The 27840-nt window shown below is 34.9% G+C and overlaps 2 protein-coding genes across 2 annotated transcripts in view; one reads left to right on the top strand and one right to left on the bottom strand.

Moving 5' to 3' along the window:
* dscamb (Down syndrome cell adhesion molecule b) overlaps window positions 1-27840 on the top strand; it is a 181312-nt gene that overhangs the window by 150054 nt on the left and 3418 nt on the right. The window lies entirely within an intron of this gene.
* On the bottom strand, window positions 632-27797 carry pcp4b (Purkinje cell protein 4b). The gene is made up of 3 exons (XM_058744502.1): window positions 27530-27797; window positions 7548-7599; window positions 632-2675 (listed from the first exon to the last, which is right to left on the bottom strand). Exons 1-3 carry the CDS (start codon window positions 27536-27538, stop codon window positions 2545-2547), a joined length of 192 nt encoding a protein of 63 aa, XP_058600485.1. The 5' UTR covers window positions 27539-27797; the 3' UTR covers window positions 632-2544.

The raw sequence follows: 27840 nt of genomic DNA, 5'->3' as shown, positions 1-27840 counted from the left end.
CTTTAACACTGCTTCAGTGTTACTTTTTTAACACTCTGAGTGTGGATTATATATACACTGGGAGTGTTGATTTAACACTGGAGGTTTTACTGTGTATAGACAGGTGTGTGGCTTTCCTAATCAAGTCCAATCAGTATAATCAAACACAGCTGGACTCAAATGAAGGTGTAGAACCATCTCAAGGATGATCAGAAGAAATGGACAGCACCTGAGTTAAATATATGAGTGTCACAGCAAAGGGTCTGAATACTTAGGACCATGTGATATTTCAGTTTTTCTTTTTTAATAAATCTGCAAAAATGTCAACAATTCTGTGTTTTTCTGTCAATATGGGGTGCTGTGTGTACATTAATGAGGAAAAAAATTAACTTAAATGATTTTAGCAAATGGCTGCAATATAACAAAGAGTGAAAAATTTAAGGGGTCTGAATACTTTCCGTACCCACTGTATATATATATGTGTGTGTGTGTGTGTGTGTGTGTGTGTGTGTGTGTGTATGTATGTATATATATATATATATATATATATATATATATATAAGTCTCATTAATAATGACAGATTAAAATCTATGCAGCATAATAAATGGCAATATCTGGTATATTCATTATTTACACAAGAGAACATCAGGCAAAAAAATATGTCTTGGTTTATTGGGAATTTATTGGTTTATTGGGAATTTCCTAATTACACATATACACAAATTTTCCAAATACTGTGAAAAAGCTCTTTTAAATGTGGTAAAGTGAGTTTAAAAGCTGAGCTAGACGAGGTCAGTATATGTGTAAACAATGAAATAATAATAAAGATGATAAAATTGCTAATAAACCCATCAAAAACTTTATCTATCAAATAATGTGACTAACATCCATATAATGTTGATTATATCAATAGTTTGTCACAGAGACACAAATGTGACCCTGGACCACAAAACCAGTCTTAAGTCCCTGGGGTATATTTGTAGCAATAGCCAAAAATACACTGTATGGGTCAAAATTATAGATTTTTCTTTTATGCCAAAAAACATTAGTATATTAAGTAAAGATCATGTTCCATGAAGATATTTTGTAAATTTACTACTGTAAATATATCAAAACGTCATTTTTGTTTAGTAATATGCATTGCTAAGAATTAATTTGGACAACTTTAAAGGCGATTTTCTCAATATTTTTATTTTTTTGCACCCTCAAATTCCAGATTTTCAAATAGCTGTATCTCGGCCAAATATTGTCCGATCCTAACAAACCATACATCAATGGAAATATTATTTATTCAGACGTATAAATCTCAATTTCGAAAAAATTTACACAACACTGGTTTTGTGGTCCAGGGTCACAAATGGGGTGCAAATGACACCGTTACCTTAGAATAATCCAAATGTCACACAGATATTTTTAAGAAATACAACTGACTAGTATGGATAGTTCACCCAAAAAATGACAATCCTCACGTCATTTACTTACCTTTGTGTTGTTCCAAACATGTATGATTTTCTTTCTTGAGTAAAAAACAAAAGACATTTTGAAAAATTTCAAAAATGTCTTAGGTTAATCATGATATTTTCTTTTGTGCTTTGGAATTGAACATCAGGGTGAAATTTTGATTTTTGGGTGAGCTATCCCTTTTATAAGGTAACACTGAAATGTGCTTTGTAATTTTCATGTGTCTTTTATTTTAAACATCATGTTGATAGTTTATCATATTATTTCATTTATTCAAGAACAGGATCCTGCTTTAAGATTGAGTTTCAATTAAAAGACAATGCAGTATTTATTTCCAGAGACTCAAGGATGTTTATTAATAGTTTCTTGTTTCAATCAGACTGAGTTGAGATATGAGTTGAGGTGAGATAGAAATCATTGAGTGTTTGATTTGGCCAATGATTGTGCCATGATCCTTTGCAAAGGAAGAAAATGAACATAAAGGTTATGATATGCCACAGCAAACTAGACAATCAAACACGCTCTCAAGTCATTTCATCCAGCATTGAATTCAACATCATGAATCAATAAAGAGAACCGAGCACACGGTGGGGATTTGGGAAGATAAGCTGGGAATTATTCAACAATATGGGTTTCAAAAGACAAGCTATTTTGGGATGAGAATGTATGCCAAAGCATTTCATGAGCTGAGGACTAACGGCGTGAAACAAAAATAAAGTTCTGCTCTATATTTATATACACGTGATGCTCGCGGTGTCTGACTAAAATCAATTTCGTAAGCAGTTCAAAATGAAAACATATTGTGCTTTCACAAATAAAGGACAGGCCGGCGATCCAGCTCTTTGAGGTAAAAAAGAAAATCATGCACCAATAGTATAACAGATATTCTTGGCTAGAATGGAGAATAAAGCTAGAACCAAAATCGATATAAACTACAGAATTCACAGTTACAGCAGTAAAATAACAGGTCAGATCAGTGATTGACAGATTACGACCTTGATTTCCCTCCCTCCCTTGAGTCCATACAGAATGGATTCTATTACATGCAACATCAAACCATGCTGTCCTGATGGGGCCATACGGACAGAGTCGTCCGCTGGCAACTACGACTTGTCATCATTCTTCTTCTTCTGGAACTTCCTGAACTGCGATTGAATGGCGACGGCTGCCTTCTCGGTTTCAGGGGCATCCATGTCAATGTCAAAGTCCTCGGGGATGTCCTTCTTAGACGCATCTGGGCATAGAAAAAGAAGTTACTACATGAGACCAACACTTTCACAATGACATAATGTCAGTTTCTAAATATATTCACACACTATGATGCAGATGTTTACTGTACTGGTTGGTAATTGTTTTGGTGAAGGGAAGGACAAGACAAATTCCACACGTCAAATGGCAAAAAGAACATTAATACAACATACAGTACACTAGCAGTGCCGCATTAATATTGAGAACTAAGATGAGAGCACAGTATCGTGTAGCCTGTCAGTTCACTTGGCGGCCATCATGATAATGATCCAGGGCAGCTACTTTCTAGGCATGCAAGTACAGCTCCTATTTGCTCTAATGGAGAAAGACCAAAATAACCAAGACTGTTGGCAAAGCTTACGTTTTAATAACATATTTCAAATAACCAACAAAAATAAAATTATAAATAGAGCTGTTAATTGATTTAATTGTTTTTAACTGAAACACCAGATTTCCTTTACAAGTTTGTCACCTACTAACAGGGGCGTTTCATGTTGTTATAGCTATTTTGCATTTTCAAACCATCCATATATCCAGTCTCCAAACCTCTTTTCCTATGTAGGGTAAAAATATAAATATGTCTTTGTGTGGTCATTACTTATGACTTATTTAATACTGGCGTTAAAACACCAAAAAATAAATGTTAAAATATTACTTCCATTCTTTACAAGTTCTGCAGATAAGAGTTTTGAATCATTTCTAGAAAGCTGTTCACAATGTCATCTAAGCACACATACATAGTGCTGTTGCGCTTTTGGAACAAAAGCACGTCTGGTCTAAAACTTCCTGCAAGCTAAATGCACATGATGTACAGAAGCCATCAGAACAGAATTCACTGGAGACAGACTGTCATACATTTCCAGTCCAGTTCTTGTTTCCAGCTGTGCTCACAATTCACACCAAAGTGCCCCCTTCTGCCAAAAACATAATGAATATTCAGGCAGTTGCTATGGCTTTAGCTTATTTTATATACATTTTTTATATTTTATATTCACTGATCACATGATGACCTAGGGGCAAATGTTTTCTCATCATATTTCTCATCAGACATATATTGTAAGACATTACAAAAAATGTCATCTTCACTCAGGTGGGTAGTTGTAACATTACTTCATTAAAATAAGGTAAACAGCTCATATTGATTTGGAGAAAGAATTACAGTATACAACCCAGAGTCATTGGAAAAGCATGCTTGTGTCAACATTTCTGCAAAAAAAATATAAATGTCACTTCTAGCGATCGGCTAGTTTGATCTGGAACAGATTAACATCAATCTGGAACTGTTTTGTTATGTTACGGTTGGTTCTTTTACAGGAGTGTTCTGCATTAAGCGCAATGCTGTACCAGGTGAGCTACTGAGCAAGTTTACAAAATCAGAAAAGCCAGCGATGTAAGCATTAAAAATGTATTAGTTTACAAATCATGCACTGTAGTAAAATTGTTTTGAGGTCAATAATTTTAATCAATAATCTGTCAATCTGATTACAGTGATAATCTATTAATCACTGTTATCATCATTTGTGTGAAAAGGAATAAAAATTGTTGGTGTATTGCGTCCACTAGTGCTCTTTTCAGCTGGAATCTCCAGGTAACTGTATGTATAGTAACGTTTTTTTGTTTGTTTTTTTGCATAAATGTAGGTGGATGAAAAAAACTATTATCTAACAAAATTATTTTGCACTCAACCTACATGATTTGTCTCCTTCTGAAATGTTTCATAAACTTGTGACTCTCAAAAAGTCATACTGTTTTGAATCTTTCTAGAGCATGGTGGAAAGAGAAGCAAAATAATCCATTCAGCCTTGCTATTGTAATAGAACTGTTTCTGTCATTTATTTGAAATTTATCAGTAACTACTAATCAATATCTGGTGCCAAACTACTATCTTTTAAGGTATGAATGGTGTCTTTTTTATTACATCCTTTATTTTATTACTCAAAGATTTCAATAATACATTCATTTTCATTTGAAATAAATTAATTAAACATAAATTAGGGTTTTAAAATCACGTCTTGATTCAAGATTGAAAACTGTGAACCTCATATAAAGTGAATGCAAAATAAAACAGGACATATGTTTTTGTACAGCATGATTGTAAAAGAGTTTCAGGCATTATTCATGAAAGTACAAGATGTGAAGGTTATGTGTTGTTTTGGTAAAATCAATGCTCAATAGTGAATACCTCTGAGATGAAACAACACATTAGACTGTTGGAAAATTCAATAGCAATTTAAGCAAGGGAGGAGGAAAACCTTGACATAGACGTTAAGCACAGTGAGAAAGGAAAGATCCTTTAAATATACCTCTAGAGAGTGCAGGCCTCATGTTTCAGTCAATACATGAGAGGTTTTCTCACCGTTTTCCTATCTTTGTTTACACACATCAATGAGATCAATTACTATTTTTTACTTTTTTTTTTTTTTTTTTGCAATACATACTGACCAGAAATAACAGACATAATCATTCAGTTGAGACGAAACCCAATTCACGTAATTACCAAAACAATTTTCCTCCATGAGCAACTTCAAGTTCAAATGCCTCAGAACTAGCTAGGACTTAATGTTGCATTTTGTACCTTTACAAATGCCCACAGTAAACCACAAACTCATTGGTCAAATCTTCTCTGTGCATATGGACTTATGAAGACATCACATGTAATTCCCCATTTTAATGATTCCAAAGAAACTCATTTATTTTGTATAATATATTTTCTATTCCTTTTGATATTAACATGCCTTCTCTCTTAATACATGCATTTTCCTTTTAGACCAGCATTACATGCTGTCACTGGCTGGATGTGCCTGTATAGCTTCCCTGCATGGCTTTCTTCACAAAGGCAAGCAGGATGAATAGATGCATTTGCATGCATATGAATCTGTAGTTTTGTGTATGAACGTCCTTGCTCTTGCACATGAGTGGGTAGAAGCACATCAATAGCTTCAATAGTATTTTCTTCCCATCCTCCTAGAAATATTACAAGTTCCTGTACTGCAGGATATTGAGTGCAGGGAAAGCAACTTTCTAGCAGTGTTCGTTGTATTGAATTGGTTGCTGAGAAATTAATTATGGAAAAAGCTTAGCATCATTTGTTTGCTTGATTTGATATTTTGTTTCTAATGCAAGAACATTTGGTAACACTTGATTTTAAGGTGTCCTTGTTACACATGCTACGTGTACTTACTATTATAATAACAATTAATTATGCAGAATTACATACAAGTAATACTAAGCCAAACCCTAACCCTGTAGTAAGTACATGAAGATAATTAATATTACTCAATACTTAAATGTATAATTACACTGTAACAAGGACACCGTAAAATAAAGTGTAACCGAACATTTCTATGTGGCTTAGAGCAATAGTTCACCCAAAAAATTTAAAATTTGTTCAAATTCACTCACCCTCGAGCCATCCAAGATGTAGATGAGTTTGTTTCATCATCAGAAGACATTTGGAGAAATGTAGCATTGCATCACTTGTTCATCAACGGATCCTCTGCAGTGAATGGGTGCCATCAGAATGAGAGTCCAAACAGCTGATAAAAACATCACAATAATCCACAAGTAATCCACATGACGCTTTTTACTTCTAACTGTTTCTTCTGGCCAAAAAGTCCTCTATCGTTAATATTGCTTTCTCCAGTGAAAAAGTCATCTCGCCTGAATCAGGAGAGAAATATCCACAGATCAAGCACTGTTTACAAACAGAAACAGGACGAAACAGTTCTAAATAAGTATGTCAGTGGATTTTGGTGTGAGAGGACAACAGGGAATGGACTTTTTTCATTAAAGGAAGCGTTGGACTGATATTTTGGCCAGAAGCAACAGTTGTGTTGGAATTGTGTGTGGATTACTCATGGATCATTGTGGTGTTTTTATCAGCTGTTTGGACTCTCATTCTGACGGCACCCATTAAACTGCAGAGAATCCATTGGTGAGCAAGTGACATAATGCAAAATTTCTCCAAATCTGTTCTGATGATGAAACAAACTCATCTACATCTTGGATGGCCTGAGAGTGCGTACATTTTCAGAATGTAATCATTTTTGGATAAGCTATTTTTAAGTATCCAAATACTTTTTGGGGCCATTGAATTTGGATTTAGCAGTAGCTTTTGAATTCTGTATGTAGTATATCATGCCTAATATTAAAGTAAGAGTTGGTGGTAGCATTGCACTACATTTATGTTTCCCGTGTCTAAAGCATCATTTGCAATAAAGCCACGCAATTCCGTGAAGATTCAAGCTTCAGTGAAATCAGCATCCTTTGAGATGCAGTTCTTACACCTTGTCCAATAAGCTCTGTACTCAGCTCTCCACAGGACTTCAGTGACCTCAAGAGCATTACTTCATCAGGAAGAAAACCAACAACACAAAAACCCTCAAGTCTTTTAAGTCTGATTTAAGATGTATGGGCCAATTTGTTGGTTCAGATCCATTTAGTTGGCCTTTTCATAGGAGCGTGCAGCTAAAACACTGGGGAGCGTGTTCATTACTTCAACCCTTTTCATTTTTACCTCCTTCTTCAGCCTTTTTTTTTTTCATACACAGGCACACATTTTTAAAATGCTTACCAGACTCTTTCTTCCTTCAGTGAGCACAGCACAGAACATTTTTGTTTGGTGGGACACTTCAGGGAATACTTTAGAATGCTTATGCCGGAAGATTTCAGATGGGATACTGGGCTTCTCTGTACGCTTAAGGTTGTCTGGGGTAAACTCAACAGCAAGATGAATCTTTTCTCTTCCACGAAAAAGAATTCCTGGGACATACTATTTGTATTCACTGTAAAAGCTTCCGTAAAATGATTAAAGGTCTGAGATGTGTTCGATTTCTGGTGTGGAGTGTTTTCTCAGTACCTTGTGCCCCAGAGGTTTTGCTGTTGCCACCGGCTGCTCCGGATCCTTGCCTCTGTTGAATGGAATAAGAGAACAGAACTAAATTAAAATGTTTTTAACTTTCAATAATCATTTTACAAGCCAGTTTAAATACATGGAGAGAAGGTTTGTTAAAGGAATAGTTCACCCAAAAAATAAACATTTTGTCACCATTTCTCACCCTTATGTCCAAAAGAAGATATTTTGAAGAATTCTAAAGAACCAAACAGTTGTTGGTCCCCATTGACTTCCATAGTAGGGAAAGACATACTATGGAAGTCAATGGGGACCATCAACTCTTTGATTACCAGCATTCTTCTAAATATATTTTTTTATGTTTAACATAAGAAAGAAACTCATACAGGTTTGGAACGACATAAGGGTGAGAAATTATGACAAAATTTTAATTTTTGGGTGAACTATTCCTTTAAATATACAAATCTACCTCTCTCACAAGTCACCAGTCATATTTCACTTGTAAAGAAAAAAATAAAAAATTATGCTTCCATTAAGAACATTGCATTATAAAATGCATTATTTTATAACACTCTAGCACTTCCCTGCTTCTTAAATTGCAAGTTGTCTGCAGAGAAAAAAAAATTCACTACTGTTAATATAAAAGAAATATAATTTTGCATGACTGTTTATATGTTTTTATTAACTTCATTTATTTATTTTATGATGGAGTTTTATTTTATTTTTAAAACTGGATATCATGTGTATTATTATACTGCAGACAAAGTGCCCTTTCCTCCCAGTCAACATATTTAATATTTAAGTTGAATATAAATATGTAAATATGTTATTGCATTGTAGCACATAAACATGGCTAGTGTTCTTAAAAGCATGAAATGAATTTATACATGTTTTTTCTCTGTGTGTTGCCTTTGACATCAAACATCATTCTTGTTATAGTGTATGATATTTTTGAAAGAGGATTTAGGGGAAAATCCCACATAGCTTTTCCTTAAGAGAAAAGTGTGTACATGTCCTCAAAAAAGTTGGGAAGGGCTTCTTAAAAGTGTGTTCTTTTAATATGTAACCTAGCAAGAGAAGTTATATAACAATAGGATAAAGAGTATTAGAGGCCTGTGGCTTAAAAAGTAAGTGAAAATGCTGTGTTTATGACAGTTATGACTGCAAAAGGAATGCTAAGAATTGTATTAAAAATATATTTAAAAACAAAATAGGAGAGAAAAGCATGGGCTGTCAGTATAGATTTCGAGCCAAATAAACATAACAAAAAAGTTAAATAAAATAAATACACGTTCTCTTGATGATTTTTCAGGAAATTTCCAGCCCATTTCAAATTTTCAGCCTGCTCAGTCAGACAGATTCGATTCTTCTTAGACAACATCAGTGCAGTAATGCATCACTTTTTGGCAGCAGAAATTGCTTGACGATATTTGATTATCCACCAAAACCAAACCAAACCAAACTGTGTGTTTGGCCCTGAAGTCACGTTCAGAAATATCAGGAAAATGTCGTGCAGTTAAACAGCTGAGCGAGCGAGAAGGCATCACCAAACATGTTTTCCCTGGGCACATCCTCTCCTGCATTATTAACTGCACTTTCACTGAATTTCAAACAGTGTTTGTAGTGCTTTGATGTGAGGGGCTCAGGCGACCTGCATGTCCTTTCATGCAATGCAGACACAGGCACAGAAACAACCAATCTGTTTAATGTTTCCTTCAACTCTTTTTAATTAAAGCTTTCATGCATTTAAAACATATACTAGTGATATACTATAGACAGGGTCCAAAAATTACTTTTTGCTACACCTGCCTACGTGTACAAAGATAATTTACCAGCCATGAATGTTTATAGGGGTGATCCTTCTGTCATACAACACCCATCCTGTGAAACTGAAACTAGTGTATCATTCTGACATGTTTTATAGCCACAATTTGTGTATTTTTAAAACTATTATTAAATATAAGGCCAATTTCACAGTAAAGACTTGTTCTATTTTCTAGTAAGGCCAAAGGTATAAATAGCACTTAGGGTTATGTGTATATATATATATATATATATATATATATATATATATATGTCAGTGTTTTTATAGTTTTGAAGTTTGTTCTTTATTTGTTTGTTTTAATACTATCCTTTGAACTTAGTGTAGATTTCATAGTTTTTTTTTTTATTGTATGACAATTCAGTTTGAGTTGAGTTTAAGATGAGGCCCCATTAGTTAATGTAACACATTAACTAATATTAATTAACAATGAGCAATACATTTGTTACCCTAAATGTGACCCTGGACCACAAAACCAGTCATAAGGGTCAATCTTTTGAAATTGAGATTAATTTTATACATCATCTGACAGCTGAATAAATAATATTTCCATTGATGGATGGTTTGTTAGGATCGGACAATATTTGGCCGAGATACAGCTATTTGAAGATCTGGAATCTGAGGGTGCATAAAAATCAAAATACTGAGAAAATCGCCTTTAAATTTGACCAAAGAAGTTCTTAGCAATGCATATTACTAATCAAAAATTAAGTTTGGCTATATATACAGTAGGAAATTTACTAAATATCTTCATGGAACATGATCTTTACTTAATGTCCTAATGATTTTTGGCATAAAAGAAAATCAATAATTTTGACCCATTCAATGTATTTTTGGCTATTGCTACAAATATACCCCAGCGACTTAAGACTGGTTTTGTGGTCCAGGGTCACATATATTAATCTTTGTAAATGTTGGTTAATAATATACAACTCTTCATTTTTAGTCCATGTTACCTCAGGTCCATTAAATAATATTAACTAAAAAACACAACTTTTAATGTATTAGTAAAATTAATTTGAACTAAGATTAATAAATGCTTTAGAAATATTTGTCATTGTTATATTAACTACAGTATGCTGTTAACAGTAGAGCCTTCTTGAAAAAATGTTACTGGTTGGAGTCATGATAATTAACAAAAATTCCATTTTTAAAAAGGTATTTTTAATGATAATAATACTGATCTAGCCAGTCACTTGAAATCACTTCATTTGGCGGAGACAAAACACTAGTGGCACTCATTGTAGCAATGCTGCATTTGTTTTGAGCAAAGTGAAGAATGTGTGTTCTCTCTGAAATCCCAAATGTGCCGTTAAGTAATTCATCCATGCGGCAACACTGCAATGACCAATGGGAGTGCAGACAACGAAGCTGAATGAAGCGATCTGCAACCTGATACAGCTGGGCGCAATAGGCAAGTAAGAACAGTAGTAACCAGTAATGCAGCGATTCAGTTACCGCCAGTGTGAATGTACCTTTTAGGTTTCACAACCTCCAAAATCCCAGTTTAACCCCTGCTTACTATTCACACTCACACCCACAATCACACGACAGCACGGAGAGGCGTTTGGACTAAAGCGGCAAACTGTGGAGAAAAACATTACAGTAACTGCAAAGAAATTCTAATTATGTTGCTTTGACAAGAAGGAGAAACGCACTCGCACACACACACACTCCCTGTGGGCTGCAGCCATAATCAAACCGCAGCGCTGGCAATTACAGAGGACTTCTTTAGAGAATGTCTGACGCACATGCAATCTTGTTTCCACTCAGCACAGAGTCGGAAAAGACAATGTTCAAGGTAAACACACTTCTTTTGTTGGCTTCTCCTTGCACAAGCATAGGACACGAGAGAGAGGCTCCTTCAGCAAAAACACAGGGTCACTGCTCAGAAAACCAATTATGTAGCTATGGTCTCCGCATTTGAAGGAAAGTGCTTTCTTTAGTGTTTAAAACTCTAAATAGATGTTGCTGCAAAGTCTAGTTTTGCATAGAAATTAAAAAGCTATTACAATGACCTCTCTCTGAAGAGCCAAGATATCCAAAACTTTCATTCAAAATGCATGTTACATACAGAAAAAAAATAAAAAATAAATCTTGCACTGCAATATATTAGTGCAAGTGGAGTGCAAACCCAACCTTACTTTTTGGTATTTTTTTATATTATTTTTTTTTAGTACTAAATATCTATATGTGCTAATATGAATATTTATAAGTATGTATACACTGCTTGTTCATTTTATTATAATGAGCTAAAGCAATTTAATTTCATTACTTTCAAAACTTTAAAATGAAAATTTACTTAATCCTTGTATGTTGGGACTACGTGAATCTTTTTTTTTTCGGACAGTGGATTTGTAGTTCCAGCGAGCTTTGCAAGGAACAGAATTGGGAGAGTTCAAAGTTTTAGAGTAAAGTTGTTTACTTGTTACATGTAATCATTTATGTTGAAGAATTTCTGTTGATAAGGTTTACTTTTTTTAAGTTAATCAAGTTTGTTGAAAAAAACATTTGTTTCCTAAATTTAATTAAGTTTACTGAATAAATTATTTTTTGAGTGAAAATAAATAATATATAACACTGCATAAGGTTCAAATAATTAAATTTGGTTAATGCATTAAGTATCATTACGAAATAATGAACAACATTTTACAGTGTTAATTAATCTAGGTTAATAGTTCATATATAAAAATCGAATTATAACTACTGTTGTTCATTGTTGATTCATCCAGCTTGAAATTTTAAAATGTATATGTAGAAACTAATCTAGAGAAAATTAATATATGCAGTAAAAGTATTGATAGAGCAAGAATACATTTATTGTGCTTTAAGGGTTCATGTTTGTTGGTTTATTTTCCCTTGAAATGAATCACATTCTATGACATTTTGTTCCACACAAGATACAACGGCAAGGTTTTAAATAAATATTTTAAAGTAATACCCCAAGACACTCAGCATCTCTCATCTCAAATGTATTCAGCAAACACGCTTCCTTCGTTCTCTGTGGCTGGCGGTGCGTCGCAGCTGTTTTGTGACCATCATGCGAGAATCAGTGTTGAAGCGTCTGTGGGAACAGCAGGGCCCCAGAGACAGCTTCCTCAGGCTGCCTGCTCGCTCAGAACCATGGAAGACAGGCAGATTTTCCTGCCATAAATATTAAATGCCTGACATTGATGCCCGATGGTCTCTCCTAGATAGCTGACTTGGCACGACAAGGTTGTGCAATTCACACGCATGATGGGTTTGTTTTGAAGTTAGCAGCACTTTTGGTCTTAACCTCCTGTCTCTTCAGAGACACGGCAAACCTGCCTCATACAAAAGCAAAACTACCAACCTGATCTCATGAAAGTGCATATAAATAGTACGCCACATAAAAACAAAAACTCGTGGTGTTGATACGCAAAAATTGACACTTTGGCGTGTATATGCTATGGGTTGTGGGGTAGATATCATATGCAAACGAAAACTGCGTATTATATGCACGCCAAAGTACATTTTTACATATCAATACCACGAGTTTTCGTTTTTATTTGGCGTACTATTTATATGCATTTTCATGAGACTGGCCTCAAAAATACATACATTTTGTATAGATCCCAAACTAGGCAGTGTAAAAATAATATATCTTTCTCTTAAAGCAACTTGTATCACCGAGGGAGTTCTAATTTATCCAGTTTGTCTTCAGGATGCTAGTGATGAGTCTCTGGAATGCAGTGTAGATGCTATTTTTCATGCAATTGCTCTAAAGACTTTAGGGTCATGAAATCATTTATTCTGCTTAATTAAAGCTGAAATGTGCACTTTTTTCATTGTTACAATGCTGTATGTTCTCCTATTCAAGATTCATGTGCACAAACCGCTATAAGTAAACAACTTGAAACCTGATTCTCCTAATCATGTAAACACTGTGGCTCATTAAACCACATGACAGAGAGAGAGAGAAAGAAAAACAAATGTTCAGCACTGGACATAAATTGTGTGTGGGTTCGGGTGAATGAAGGCATATGCAGTATATGTGTTATTGGGTGTTAGTAAAGCTCTATGTCAAGTCAAGTTTCACATTATTAGTTTAAATTCTGCTAAATCTAATTATCAGGATCTAAATTTAGTCTATGTTTCATAAAGAGGAACTGCACATATGCCTGTTACTTCAGTTGTAAAAGATGGAAATCAAAAGATACAATTATGAGCTGAATAAATAAGTGATTCCCCACAGCCATTGTAGTGCTATTTTAGGAGCTTGTAGATTGTGCAGTCTACAGAACTTCTGCATGGCTTTCACTGTGAATTAAAAATTTGAGGAAGACACATGGAATTAGGCCACAAACTCAAACTGCATTCAGATTACTCATGTTCTTTTTGTGCAAGAAGAAATGATCTTGAACTAAAACCTCTTTAAAAACTGCAAGAGAAGACAGCAAACATGAAAGTCTATTACATATGCTAGACAGATATGGATAGATATCCGCATTCTGTGAAGCACTCGGAAACTATTAGGAAACTATTGAAATGTACTATTATCTGACATAACAATTAACATAATGTTCACCTTTATTTACCACCGGTCTCATCTTTCACTGTTTTAATCAACAATTATATAATCATGAAACATCTTACAATCTGTTATTCAGTGCACTGTATTTTAAAAATATTTGAACATTTTACCATGTTACCAAAGTTATTTAACCCTGTTATATATAGTTTATTAAACTTGCACATATTTGTTGATGAGTATCATACCCATACTTAAGCAAGGAAAAAAACTAAAAGAGCATAAATATGCAATTTGGTGCAACTTCTGATTTTTATATGGTGAAATTCTGATAGCTTGTAATGTAAATCAATGAAATATAACCGTGTAACATACTGCATACATAAAATGTGTATAAATATTGGTTGTCACCACTGATTTACATAAATGACTAGACTGCTCATTGCGTTCTAAACTGCCATCAGACGGTGAAGCCAAATTGCCATATTGCTATTCCTCACTGGGCATTATTTACTGACAGCCAAAACCTTGAGCTAAAATCACCCAATTTGCATAATATCAGTGGAACAGGATTATTTTATTAGGATATGTAAATTAATGGTTACTTCAGAGGATATCTGTGATAATTATGGTCTTTTCAGGAAGGGTATATAGTGATATATATATTTAAATTGTACACGGTAATTAACCGAACATAAAACATAGTTCTTTATGCACGTAATTATGCAGGAAATATTAAACATGAACATATATCTGGTATTAGCAGAAGAAATTTATTTGATTAAACAACAAAAATTACAAAACAAGCCTCTGTTCCTATATTGCACTATATTGTATTAAAATTAGTGCTGTCAATCGTTTAAAAAATTTAATCGCGTTAATCACAGTCATGGACTGTGATTAATCATGATTAATCACAAATTTAAAATACTAGGATTTACCTGTAAATGTGTTGAAATAAAGAAATGCATGACAAACTTAAGGAAACAGAACCTTTCACACTTCTGCCAGGTATGAGACATAATCCTTATTATTCTTTTGTTTTTATTCAGCCATTATCAGCCTTTAAACTGGCAATAAAACGTTTACCAAGTCACATCGCTTCAATCCCAGTATACATTTACTCAACTATTATCAAAAGTATTTCTGAATAAATACAACAAAACATTCTCGCGACCTTAAATGAAGTATTATGACAAAATGCATTATGAAGAAGAATTGGACCTGTTCTGCAGGTGCATTAGAGCTAACATTAGCATCATGCTTTATAAGACAATTTATGATTAATAGTGCACTTTTACTCAGAACTCACTTTAAACCACCATCGAGTGTTTGTAATAACTTCCTTTTACGATCACATGTGGAATTTGGCTGTTTACTGTTGTTAAAATATGCTATTTATAGCCTTTTATATGCTGCACAAATTAGCATATCAGATGTACACATTCACCTCCAGAAAATCACATACAAATATCCTATCGTAATCGTGTGTTTACGAGTGTTTAGTGACTGTTGTCATGTTAATTTCTGCTGTGTAAAAGCCTTAACATGTTTGCTCGGTTGAAACTCACGTTGTTTGTTACAACCGCCTCTCCGTTCTTAAGTTGGCAGGTATACATTCCAAGTATAATACACATTAGTAAAAGGATCTATTTTAATTTTTATTTGTCTATATACACCTTGGGTGGCCATGGTACATTATAAAAGTAGCCCAAAAACGCAACCCACGGCTCTGTAATTTTTCCCGCGACTGTATTTTCAAAATAGCCCACTTGCCGCTACCCTGGCAACACCCTCATCACACAATGATAGATAACATTCTGCGCTGCGATGACAGGAAGAAGTTGCGGACAAACCTTATCAAACGATTAATTTGCGTTAAATATTAACGATTATAAATATTAAGATTAAGATTAACGCGTTAACGTTGACACCCCTAATTAAAATTCAAAGTTTATCACACATCTTCTTGGGAATAAAGCTTCATGTTTTTAAGTCTATATTACTCTGAATAAGTTATGATGCATCTATTTTATTCCCTAATTGAGCTTTTTTAAGACTTCAAAGCAAATTTTATGGTGTTTCACAAGAAACAATAATCCATATGTTGAAGTGTCTCAGCTGTCCACCAATCTGATGTTCGCTGCTGCAATGAATATCACTTTAGATAATGATATGTACTATTAAGGTACAAATGTGGACCTTTTAGGTACACAGTGTACCTTTTGAAAAGGCACCGCCCTAGTGTCAGCTTTTGTACCTTTTTTTTCTGAGAGTGTAAGTTTTCCTATTCGTTTAATAGAATATACAACCCAATCTCATGAAAGTGCGTATAAATAGTACGCCAAATAAAAACAAAAACTCGTGGTATTGATACGCAAAAATGGACTTTGGCGTGTATATGCTAAGTGATGGGTAGGATTAGGGTTGTGGGGTAGATGCATATCATATGTATGCGAAAATTGCGTATCATATGCATGCCAACAAATCATATGCACGCAAAAACTGCGTATTATATGCACGCCAAACACATGCATATTATAGCTCTATTATAGATCAGTGGTTATCACTTTATATTGTGATTTTGTTTTTATTGTGAGAGCATATAATGCAATGCAGTACAATGATGATTGAAAAATATATATTTGAATAAAATCCTGTTATTTGATACATATTTTTTTTTTAGAAAATTTCAGTATGTATGTCTTGACATGTTAAGTTATTTTTAGATTGTGTGCAACACATTTTAGCAAAGTTTTGATCATGTTGATTTAGAGGCCTTTTGTGTTTGTTTGTTTGTTTGTTTGTTTGTTTGTTTGCTTGCTTTTCATTTTCTAGAAAATAATACAAATCAAAAGAATCTATGTTTTGGTTACAGAGTTGGATGTTCAGTATATGCACTGTAACAAATGCAAATATGTGCTAATAAAACAGGACATTTAACATTTAGTTTGACCTGCTGAGGTAGACTCCTCATTTGAAAGTGAAAAAAAAAAAAAAAAGTGAAAAGAAAAATGTAACACTATGTTAAAAATTAAATCAATTTACGATTATCTGTCAGTCCAGCATGGAGTTAGTATATTTTTAAGTATCTGATGGTGTGAAAAATATACTTATTTAACATCTCTTATCCTTTATACAAGACTTGGTGTTAAGCAACCTGGTTTTTAGAGGTGAGGTGACCTTAAAAGGCCTATAATAATGAGTTCATGCTCAATCGAAGAATGAATGGCAATGACATCAATTCAAAACTTAATCTGGCTGAAACTAACTTTGTTTGGAGTTTGTTACAGTGGTTTGAAACTTTCCGAAAACCTTCACAATGGCGGTTAAACACCTTCAAACTGACACTGGTCCATGATGACTCCACAATAGGTGGGTGTGCTCTGTAGACAGCAGGCCAACTCAGTAGGTTTTGCAACGTAGCTAGACCGTTCTACAAGATTCTCGTGATCAAAACAACAGATTGAGAGGGAAATCATAAACTGAGCTCTTGTGTGCTCGGAGCACTGAAGCAATGTGTAAGTTAAAGATGAACGAGATTGTTTGACAGATGAAGTGACAGATATCAGCTGTCACAGGTGAGGTGATTTATGAGCAGTCTGCCAGGTGAGCTGTAGCAGAAACCACAAGGGAACATTTCACTTCCTCAACGCCCCACTCCTGCTGTCACCAGATCCCCTGTCTTACATTACAGAAACGTCAACTACACTTTAAACAGCATCACCTCTTTTTGATTAAGTCAGTTTAACAAAAGTTAACTAATAATTCCCCAGCAACGCACTTTTTCTTATAGCTGTAATCATCATCAACATTAAATTACTCAGGTGTTGGATCAGGGCATGGTGCAATAGTTAAGAATGATATTAACGGTAACATTTTGAGTGAAATGCCTTTTTTTTTTTTTTTTTCCCCATTCCAATTCCAGGTGAGCCTTTGTTGTTGTTGTTGTTGTTGTTTTCTCTGTGAGGAAGAGTACGTAAACCAGAAAATCATTCATCACAGAGCTCTCCAGTTTTCACTCTTTTACTCCTAACATTCTTTCACTGTCAAAAACAACTATTACTATATTGTTTAGACATGTCTAATGGTAATATGCTGTTGTACTTTAGAGTAACATGTACGTTAATTATCATGGTATATACAGTAATCCCACCGGTTACAATAGTGACCGTAAAAAAGTTTTTCATTTGTAAAGCTCTAAAAAAAAACTTACTACTGATGTTTTAGTGCACTTCCTGCAAATAAGGAAAAAATAAAGGGTCTTAATTAAATATGTGCAGTTTCACACGATTAGTGTAAATTGTCACATGACCAGAGCAGTTTATTTGCTGTTTGCACCTTGAAAAGATGATGGCTGCATCAAAGCTCCAAAACAGAGGCTGTAAAGTATGTTAACGTAAAGATATGACAAAGATTTTTGGTACAGATTATCTTTAAGGTGTCTAGTATTAATAGCCTATATGAATTCACATATATTCAGTTTTGTTGAGTGCGGTCATAGAATGAGTAAACATCTTGATGGTCACAATAGTGACCAGTGGGATAACAGTGAACTTAGGTATACAATATAAATCCAATTGCAGTTGTTGAAATAAGTTACAATAGTGATGTTGTAATAGTGGTAGCAATAATATAAACATTTTATGATATATGTTACAAAAAAGTAACAATTTTGAAATATGTTGATGGTTGTATTTTTTGTCTTTTATCTCAGTATTCCTATCAATGTTGTATATGGTTTTTTTTTATGCATAATAGTAACCCTAGAATGTGATCAAACAGTTTAAAATAGCTGAGCTATTTAGTTATATAATCATTTTTATGACTGCAGAAATATTTGATTTCAGTAGACACATTATCCCACCAGTCACAATTGTGACCAACCATAAAACATATTTTTTCAAAAAAAAATTTTTTTAATAATTATTGATTATTTCAAAGGGTTACTAATGACACATCATTTGGATATTTTCATGTCTGGGAAAAATTTGGGATTAAATGGGATAAGTACCATATATACACTGATCGGCCATAATATTAAAACCATTGACAGGTGAAATGAATAACATTGATTATATTACAATGCAACACATTCTCGCTCCCAACTCGTCATATGTTGAAGCTTGGGTCATTTTTCGACTTGCAGGGTCCTCCATTGCTTTCAGATGTGTGTTTTAATTTAATGGTTTGCATGCATTTGTAAAAAAAAATGTAAATAATTTTATATAAATTTATACTTTCATTGGTGTGCCTAACCCCGGCCCTACCCCATACCTATACCCACTTCTGAACAATATAAAACACGTAACAGGCAAATATAAGTGCAGTCACAGGTATTTATTGCAGTATAAAAGCATTACAGTATAAAAGCATTACAAACAAGTCGTGTTGCATTCAAAGTCTTCTGAAGCCATACGATGTCTTTATGCAAAGAAGAGAGTAAAACATAAGGTTTTAATCGCTGAAAATGATCCCGCTCCATTAACGCACTCACATCTCATTCCCGTCCCACAGCATGACGCAATCGGTCACGAGACATACAAGAGCCAATAGCATTTCACAACCAAGGATGACGTAAGGCTTCTTCTGGCGGTATTTTTTTAATTTGCGCAGACAGCACCAAAGAACTTACACTGACAAGAAGCGAAAGCATCAGAGTTTCACCTCTTGATCTTCTATACTCTTTGCTGCACACAAGAGCTTTACGGCGGACAGAGACAGCGATCGCGTCTATTCCTCTCACAAATCAATCGTTTTGCCTCAAAAGACTTGGAATATTAATACTTTTTGAATAAATTATGACGGTAGTTGTATCTGTCTGTTATATCTTGTGTTTTATTGATAAATGGTAGGTTTAGGGGCAGGGGTTGGGTTACGTGCTCATAAATGTGTAAATAATGTAATATAAATAAAACTGTTGTGACTATTTACATTGAAAAATCACACCCCAACATATATGCAATAATGGCAATATTAATACCCAATATATAATTTAATCATAAAATTCCCAGTACCTTTCACGTCAGCATATTGATGCCAAGGGTTTCTTATTTAAAGCAATGCAGGACCCTGCAAGTCGAAAAATGTACCTTAAAGGTACCTTAAAGGGGTCATATAACTCTACATCCACTTTTACAAGTTGTTTGAACTTAAATGTGTGTTGGCAGTGTGTGTACACAACCACCCTATAATGATAAAAATTCACCCACTGTTTTTTTTTTTTTTTTTTTATCTACTAAAATCTTTACCCCTTTCTCAAATCGAGCCGTCTGTCTGTGTGACATCACACGGATGGAGGCCCCTCCCACGACTGTTGATTGACAGTAGCATTTTAGCACAGACTGCACTGTTGTCTTACCTCAGACCCGCCCTGAGTGAGCTGTCATCAGTTGTTTCACCACCGGAGCAGATGTAGACAAGAATGACTCCTAAGCGAATGAGGTGTTTTGTTGTTGGATGTAATAATGAACATAGCAGTAGTCATTTACTCATTTGTCATCGGAGCGGCTGAAGTGGATTAGGTTTTGTTCTGAAGGGAATGCGCCCTCGATCTACCTAAATGTGTCTATGTTCGCACGAATCATTCGTGATCCAGCTTCACCTCCAGAAGAAGTGAGTACAAGGTTTTTTAAATGAATCTTTGCAAATCACCTTTCCTAATAATGTGCTAATTAGCAAGTTTCACTATGAATGCGGCTAAAGTAAACAGTCCCTCAGAGAGTGGCTCGGAAGAGAGGGGCGGGGTCAGAAGAGCTCATTAACATTTAAAGGAGAATGACACAATACAGCTTGCTCTGACAAGAGCTGTTTTTGACAGGGTAAAAAAGGTGTTTTTTACACTACCAATGAAAATTTTTAACCAAACTATGTTACAGACTTTTCATTAAGACCCTAAATAATAATATCAACTTGTGGAAAATGGGCATTATATGACCCCTTTAAGCATCAAAAAGTGACGCCAAGTGGTCCTGACCAAGCTTCAATATGTGAGTTGAGAGTGAGAACGTGTTGTACAATGGCACCTGTTAATCATGGAATGTCTTAGACAGCAAGTCAGTTCTTAAATTTCATGTGTTTCAAGCAGGGAAATTTGACAAGCAAAAAGATCTAGAGACTATAGCCTCGTTCAGACTGTCAGCCCAAATCCGATTTTTGTGCAAATCCGATTGAAATCCAATCATATTTAAATGGTCTGAACGGTAACGAACTAAATGAAATCTGATTTGTGCAAATCCGTTTCGAGCTACATTCGTATGTGGTTTGGAATCCTATTCAAATCGCATTTCTGGAAATCCGTTTCAGTCTGAACGGTCAGATCGGATTTAGCGTAGCTTTTTCACGTCCTCACGCCACGTAAAACATAAACACGTCAGATTTTTTTTGCAGAAAACATGCTGAACATCTTTGCAGAAACAAGCTTGTGTCGTTGCGAAGTGCAAGTCAAGCGGGGAAAAAAACAACATACTGCTAGTATACATACCTCTTTGTGTTTTGAAAGTAGCGGAGACCATAAAAAAAAAAAAGCAAAGTAGCGGAGACAGCATCACGGAATAAAGCCGCACATTCAAGCTTCCTGCGTTTCTGCCGCTGCCTCACACGACAAAATAATACTACAGCGCAACCGCGACGGTAAGACAACATCTGTATTGCTGTTACTGTTGTTTTTAGCGTAGTCATAACAACGCAACGGCATTACCATAGAAACCAATGCACATTCAGTAAAAACGAAAGAGTGCTTATGGACACACAAATCGGATATGAACAGTTGCGATATGCTGTGTGGACAGTCAGTTATTCAAATCCGATTCCAGATATGCACAAAATCAGATTTGGGCTGACAGTCTGAACGAAGCTTTTGATGGCTAGATGTAGTGGTAACAGTGTTGTAAAAAAGGACAAACAGTGAGCCGGCACCAGGGTCATGAACGCCCAAAGCTCATTGATGCATGTGAGGAGCGAAGGCTAGCCCATCTGGTCTGATCACACAAAAGAACTACTGTAGCTTAAATTGCTGAAAAATATAATGTTGCCTGTGATAGAAAGGTGCATCGCAGTTTACTGCATATAGGGCAGACTGGTCAGAGTGCCCATGACGACCATTTGCTTTGACACAATCTGTATTGTTAAAAGCGCTATATAAATAAATAAAAGGTGACCCTTGTCCACTGCCGAAATATGACTACTATAGGCAAGTGGGCATCAGAACTGGATCATGGAGCAATGGAAGAAGTTTGCCTGGACTGATAAATCACATTTTCTTGTAGTTTAGGTGGATGGCCAGGTGCATGTGCATCATTTACCTGGGGAAAAGATGGCACATGGCAGCAGAATGCACTATGGGAAGAAGGCAGTTCAGCAGAGGCAGTGTTATGCTTTGGGAAATGTTCTGCTAGGAAACCTTGGGTCCTGTCATTCACATAGATGTTACTTTGACACGTACCAGCTACCTAATGATTGCTGAAAGTATCTGCTGCTAATGTCTTGGTGCTAGAAACCACAGACACATTCAGAGAGCACAAGGTTCCTACAGGATATTAGGCAGGAGGTTTTAATTTTCTGGCAGATCAGTGTATACATAACTACCATAGTGTTACCAATCGATACCATCACTGAAACTGAAACCTGGCTGTGTGTAGCACCTACAACTCTGAATACTTCAGAAAGATCCCAACATTATGACTGGATCTTTTATTTGGAAGGCGGGACTGTCTTTACTAGAGTTGCCATGTTTTTCCCATTGATCGTAACACCAGTGGTCAGTCTCAGTAAATACGGTCTCTGCTATATTTGGTGCAAAAACATGAATAAAATTATGGAGTGGATCTATAGGGAAAAAAACATGCCACTTATTTATGTAATTAATTTTATAATGTAGGGCACAGAGCATACCAGCGGGAGCATTTCTTATAAATAACAGGCTAAATCAATCAAGCTGGCGCCACGTCCCTGGTGAGGAGAGATTTATTAAAACTGTTTCTACCCAGTTTATTGTTCAATTGACTAAATGTTCTGCTATCACCTTTCAATTCACTTCTCACCATCAAGGGGCTTAATAAACTTGTCAGTTTGTTTTATCATATTAATTTACATATTTACATTGCATGTGCGAGATGCTGTACAGTCAGCAGGGAGTCTTATAAACCCAGTGCTGAGAGCTGATGCAATTGATGAATACTGCCTCGGTAATCAAACCAAAACTAACACATTACAGGGACAATTTATTGTCATAACAACACTTAGTCTGTCGGTTTGTAGATTGTGAAGGTGATTTATGACCCTTTTATTGAAGTAAATGACCACTCAAATATTCATAGCTTTTTTTGATGTACTTCCTGTCACTGTGCTATAATATGGAACAAAGCAGCATCTAATAAGCATAGCGAATATTATAAAACCAGATCCGTAAATATGCTTTGGTCCTTGTTCTTTAGGCATTTAATTGGTTATGGGAGCTGTTATTTTACACTTTAACTTAAAATTATATTCAAGCTGGAAATGCTCAGTGAAACATCTTTTTTAAACATTTGCTTGTTGTTGGTGATAGCCAAGGTGCTGCTACAGTATATTCGGTTGCTAAGGTTTTCCGAGTGGTTATTAGTATGTTGCTATGTGGTTACAATCACTTACAAAAGTAAAAGCACAACTTCCCTCAACAAGCCGTGTGATTTGAAGCATCATTCATGTGCATAGTACAGATGGTCCAGGAATTTTAATGCTTGGGGTTAAGGGTTTGTACAAATCCTCAGTACGCTCAGTATGAGCAATAGTTATAGTAACGCTTGCCTTCACAAGCACTACCAAACATGCAGAGCTATAAGAATGATACTGCAAAGTTCACATAATCCAGCTTGGATAACAAAACTGTTTGCTTAAGCTTCTTAATATGCTGATGTGTTGATGCCTTCGGCCAAACTAAAAATTTACTGCGGCTTTGCCTGGCGGTTGGGCTACTTCATTTGCAACTGTTCAAAGAAACAGCTTATGCTTTGGAGATTTAAGCAAAGAGGGAAAAAACGAAATAACAACAGTGATTTCTTAACTTCTAATTGGCAAAAAGTAAATCCTTCACTAGAGTGGCATGAGGTGGACTTCTGAAACTGTGTTAGTATTTTTTTTATAGTCTTATGTAATTCATGTTCCAGTTTTAACAAGCCACCAACATTGTATTTTTGCGTTTATTATCATGCTCATATTTCATAATATTATTATTCTCATACATTTTTTTTTCAAACAAGTCACATCATAGTCAAATATTTATTTTACATAAATATAAATAAACATTTATAGTTAGTTAGTACGATTAGTCAAATATTACATCACAATTGTTGTGAAGTGCACAAATGCTTGTCTAATGTAATATGAAAGCTCACTTCCTATTAACTTAAAATGAGAACAGCTTCCGTTTTTGGAAATATTGCATCAGACAGTTGCAAGGGGCAAAGAAAGTTGGTGGCAAACGCGGGGATCTTGGATGCCACCGCACATTCTTGCTCATGGCAGCACATGTCCAATCAGATTTCTGACATCCCGTTTGCTTCTTCCGAGAAATGCAGTAGGCCTTTTGAGTGTCATAAAGCAATCCAGTGTGAGGGAAGTGATGTGTGGAGAGGTCAGAGATGAATTAGATGAGAGACGTGGAGACCATTTTGAAATGAGTAATGTGGGCAGTTTTTCAAGAGTTGTCAAAATCAGATTAAATGTGCCGTGTGGCTCTTGATCTATCCCCAGTCTGTGCTCTCCAGCTCTCTTCATGTGATGAGTATATTCACAGAGCCCTATGATTTCCCCAATTCAAACAACATGGAATTTAAAAAAACGGAACCAACTGTTGTTGATTTATTTAAATTTATTTAAAAACTGTAAAAGGTTTTAATAAAACTTGTTTATTAAAACTAAATTTTGTACATGTGCTGACAAATTTACACAGTTTACACAGTATAAAAATTATATGCATTATTTGAATAATAATAATAAATTTACAGAGGGAAAAAAACGGTAAATGTGGTAGCCAAAACTTTACTGTAAAAAATACTGCAGCAACATTGGTAGCATCATGGTAACACACATGACACTAAAATGATTGTACTGAAAACAAAAAGCTAAGAAAAAATGCATGTAGTGTCACACTGGGAATTCTAGGAATGTCAATTTATTTTATTTATTTATTTTTTCACAGTAAATTATAATATGATTTGTTCTTTTTCACTTCCGAAACTGCACAATTCCATTAGGTCTTACAATTTTTTACTGTAGGCAGTAAGGTAATTTACTATTAACCAATTAACAGGTTTTCACTGTAGAATTATTAAAGTTGTTCACCATTAAAATTGTGATAATTATTTTGCAGTTTATTTACATTATGTTTTATTTATGACATTCAAAGGTGCAGCAAGTTTTTATATTTTAATAAAGTTACCTCTTCAAACGCAAATTGTTATGCTGCTATCAATGTTGTGGTTTTTATTATTTTAACATTACCTGGTATTAAATTCATCTTAAGTATTATAGAGTTGGCCTCATTACCTACAAAAGCAAATGAAAACACTGCCTAAAAAGCGGTGTTAATTTTATTTTCCATTATATATTTTATATTTATTTTATTTTATATTTTCCATTTTATATATATATATATATATATATATATATATATATACACAGTAGTCAACATTTGAGGTGGATCTGCATTTTGGTTTAATGCTTTTGATCCATTTCCAATGTTGACTACTGTGTGTGTGTGTGTGTGTGTGTGTGTGTGTTTGTGTGTGTGTGTGTGTGTGTGTGTGTGTGTGTGTATGTATATATATATATATATATATATATATATATATATATATATATATTCCATACACTGTCTGAGAGAAAAATTATTACAAAAAATGCTTGGACGGATAGAAAAATAAATAAATAAATAAACAGCTTTCTGCTACTAAATTTTCTACAAGAAAACACAGAATGAAAGCTAACGAGAAGAAGCTGTAAAGATGTGGCATATGGTGTTTGATCACAGCTCTCACAGTAATTGGGCTTTTTCTTTAGATATTAAACGCTCTAATACTTTGAAGCAAACTGAATGCATGGTAATGACCTGACTGCTTAAATCAGGGCTGAGTTTATGCTAATTTTCTCTCTCATAATTAGCATCCCTCTCTATGTTACATCTGGCACATCATGTTCAAAAGCACTGCAGGTCACAGAAAACAACATCAAGAAATCGCACACACCTAGCTCGTGTTGCTGGAGAAAGATGTCACAACTGCACCACTTCTAGATGGCTTTGAAGTTAATTAGCACTTCCTCTCTAGAAATTTATTAACTATTTACTGAGAGAGAATCAGTGAGATTATGCTGTACCCAACACAGCAAACACAAACACTACAGCTTTCAGCCCTTCTGATGGATACAAATCTCAACCAAAGACGGAAGTCCAAACAAACAGGGAAACTGGACACTGAGATAGATAAGCGATTTCCTAGTGAAACAGACCAGGGGTTCCTGACTAAATTTATTCTGTGTCACAATGGTTTTGCATACAAACATATGCGTGATTTTATTACTTGCATTTAGCTTTATTTTTCCTTGCTATTCACAACACAGAACAGACCAGCATAAACCATATAAACATATGCGTGATTTTATTACTTGCATTTAGCTTTATTTTTCCATGCTATTCACAACACAGAACAGACCAGCATTCCACTAGTTGACGTAGACTGCAATATGTGGCAAGAGAATGTATTTCATCATCAAATTAAAGCTGACAGCAGGCTATCAGTTCATGAAGGCTATTTTCAAATGTAAACATTAAAAAAAAATCCAACTAAAATACCAATATGTTTTTGTAAAAACCATAGGCTACATTATACTCTTGTTGTAAAACCACACTGGCATACATTAAGGCAAGGTTCAACTAGATTTTAAAAAATGTCACATTGGGGCAAGTTATCACATGTTTTTAAAAGTTATGATTTTATAAATGTATACATGTTTTTGCATGTTATATGTTTTGCTACTGATTCATTATTTTGTGTTTCGTTATTTAGGTTACTGTCCAGATTTTGCTGAACTGCCAATAAAAAGCTTAATATGCCATTTAATGGAAGGTTCCCATAGTGATAACATGCCCTGCTATTGAGTGATGGTGTAGCAAAAGGTCACTGTGTGTTTAATGAACTGTATCACTCTCTCCAGGGCAATGACAGTGGAAATATTCAACGCTTTATACAGCTAAAGCTTTAATGTACAGTATATGTTTATACAGAAATGGAGATTCCAAAACAAAATCTAAAAAGTATGACATCTATAGCCCCAGTTTCCCTATATTTATGATTGATAGATTTTATTTTTTTTCTTTGATGTTATAGCTTGTTACAGGAAGTAAATACCTTACAGAAAGTGGACATTTCAGTGTGATGGTGTCCAAAAAAAGTGTAATGGTCAGTGAGAAGTCATCCTCAAATGTGAATTGAAATTAGTTAATTTAAGTAAACACGTTTCCATCGGCAACTGAAAAGATTCGTGTTTACAGAAGCTAAAGTGAATCAAACTACGCTGAGCAAGGATTCACAGCAACACACTACAGCACCCAAAAGCCTTTTCCGTGTTATATAATAAAAATCTGATGCGAAGATCTGCTTTAAATGTGGTCTTGATGCAGTAAAGAGGCGCACTTACCTCGCTCATGGTTCAGTGTTATCACGGGTTTTCCTCGGCGCACTTCAGCTGTAAGGAGTTCACAGTGGTTTCCTCACTCTCGGGGAGCTTTATAAAGTATGAAGCCGTCTCCTCAATGCCATCACGGTTGCACTAAACCAATAGGAGAGCCGTCGGCAAATCTCCTCCCTTCTGTCTGAGATATTACTGTCCTCTTTTATTCCTACAGTAATGAAGAGCTGCGTCTCTGTCCTCTCATCACGAGCGCAGCTTCATAGCAGCCTGACAGTCGAGGATAAACAATCACCAGGATTATATTTGTGTGACACTCT

The sequence above is a fragment of the Onychostoma macrolepis genome, chromosome 15 (assembly GCF_012432095.1).
Source record: "Onychostoma macrolepis isolate SWU-2019 chromosome 15, ASM1243209v1, whole genome shotgun sequence".
Classification (NCBI taxonomy): domain Eukaryota; kingdom Metazoa; phylum Chordata; class Actinopteri; order Cypriniformes; family Cyprinidae; genus Onychostoma; species Onychostoma macrolepis.
Note: the sequence above shows the minus strand (reverse complement) of the source record. Positions and strands in the feature narration are given on the sequence as shown.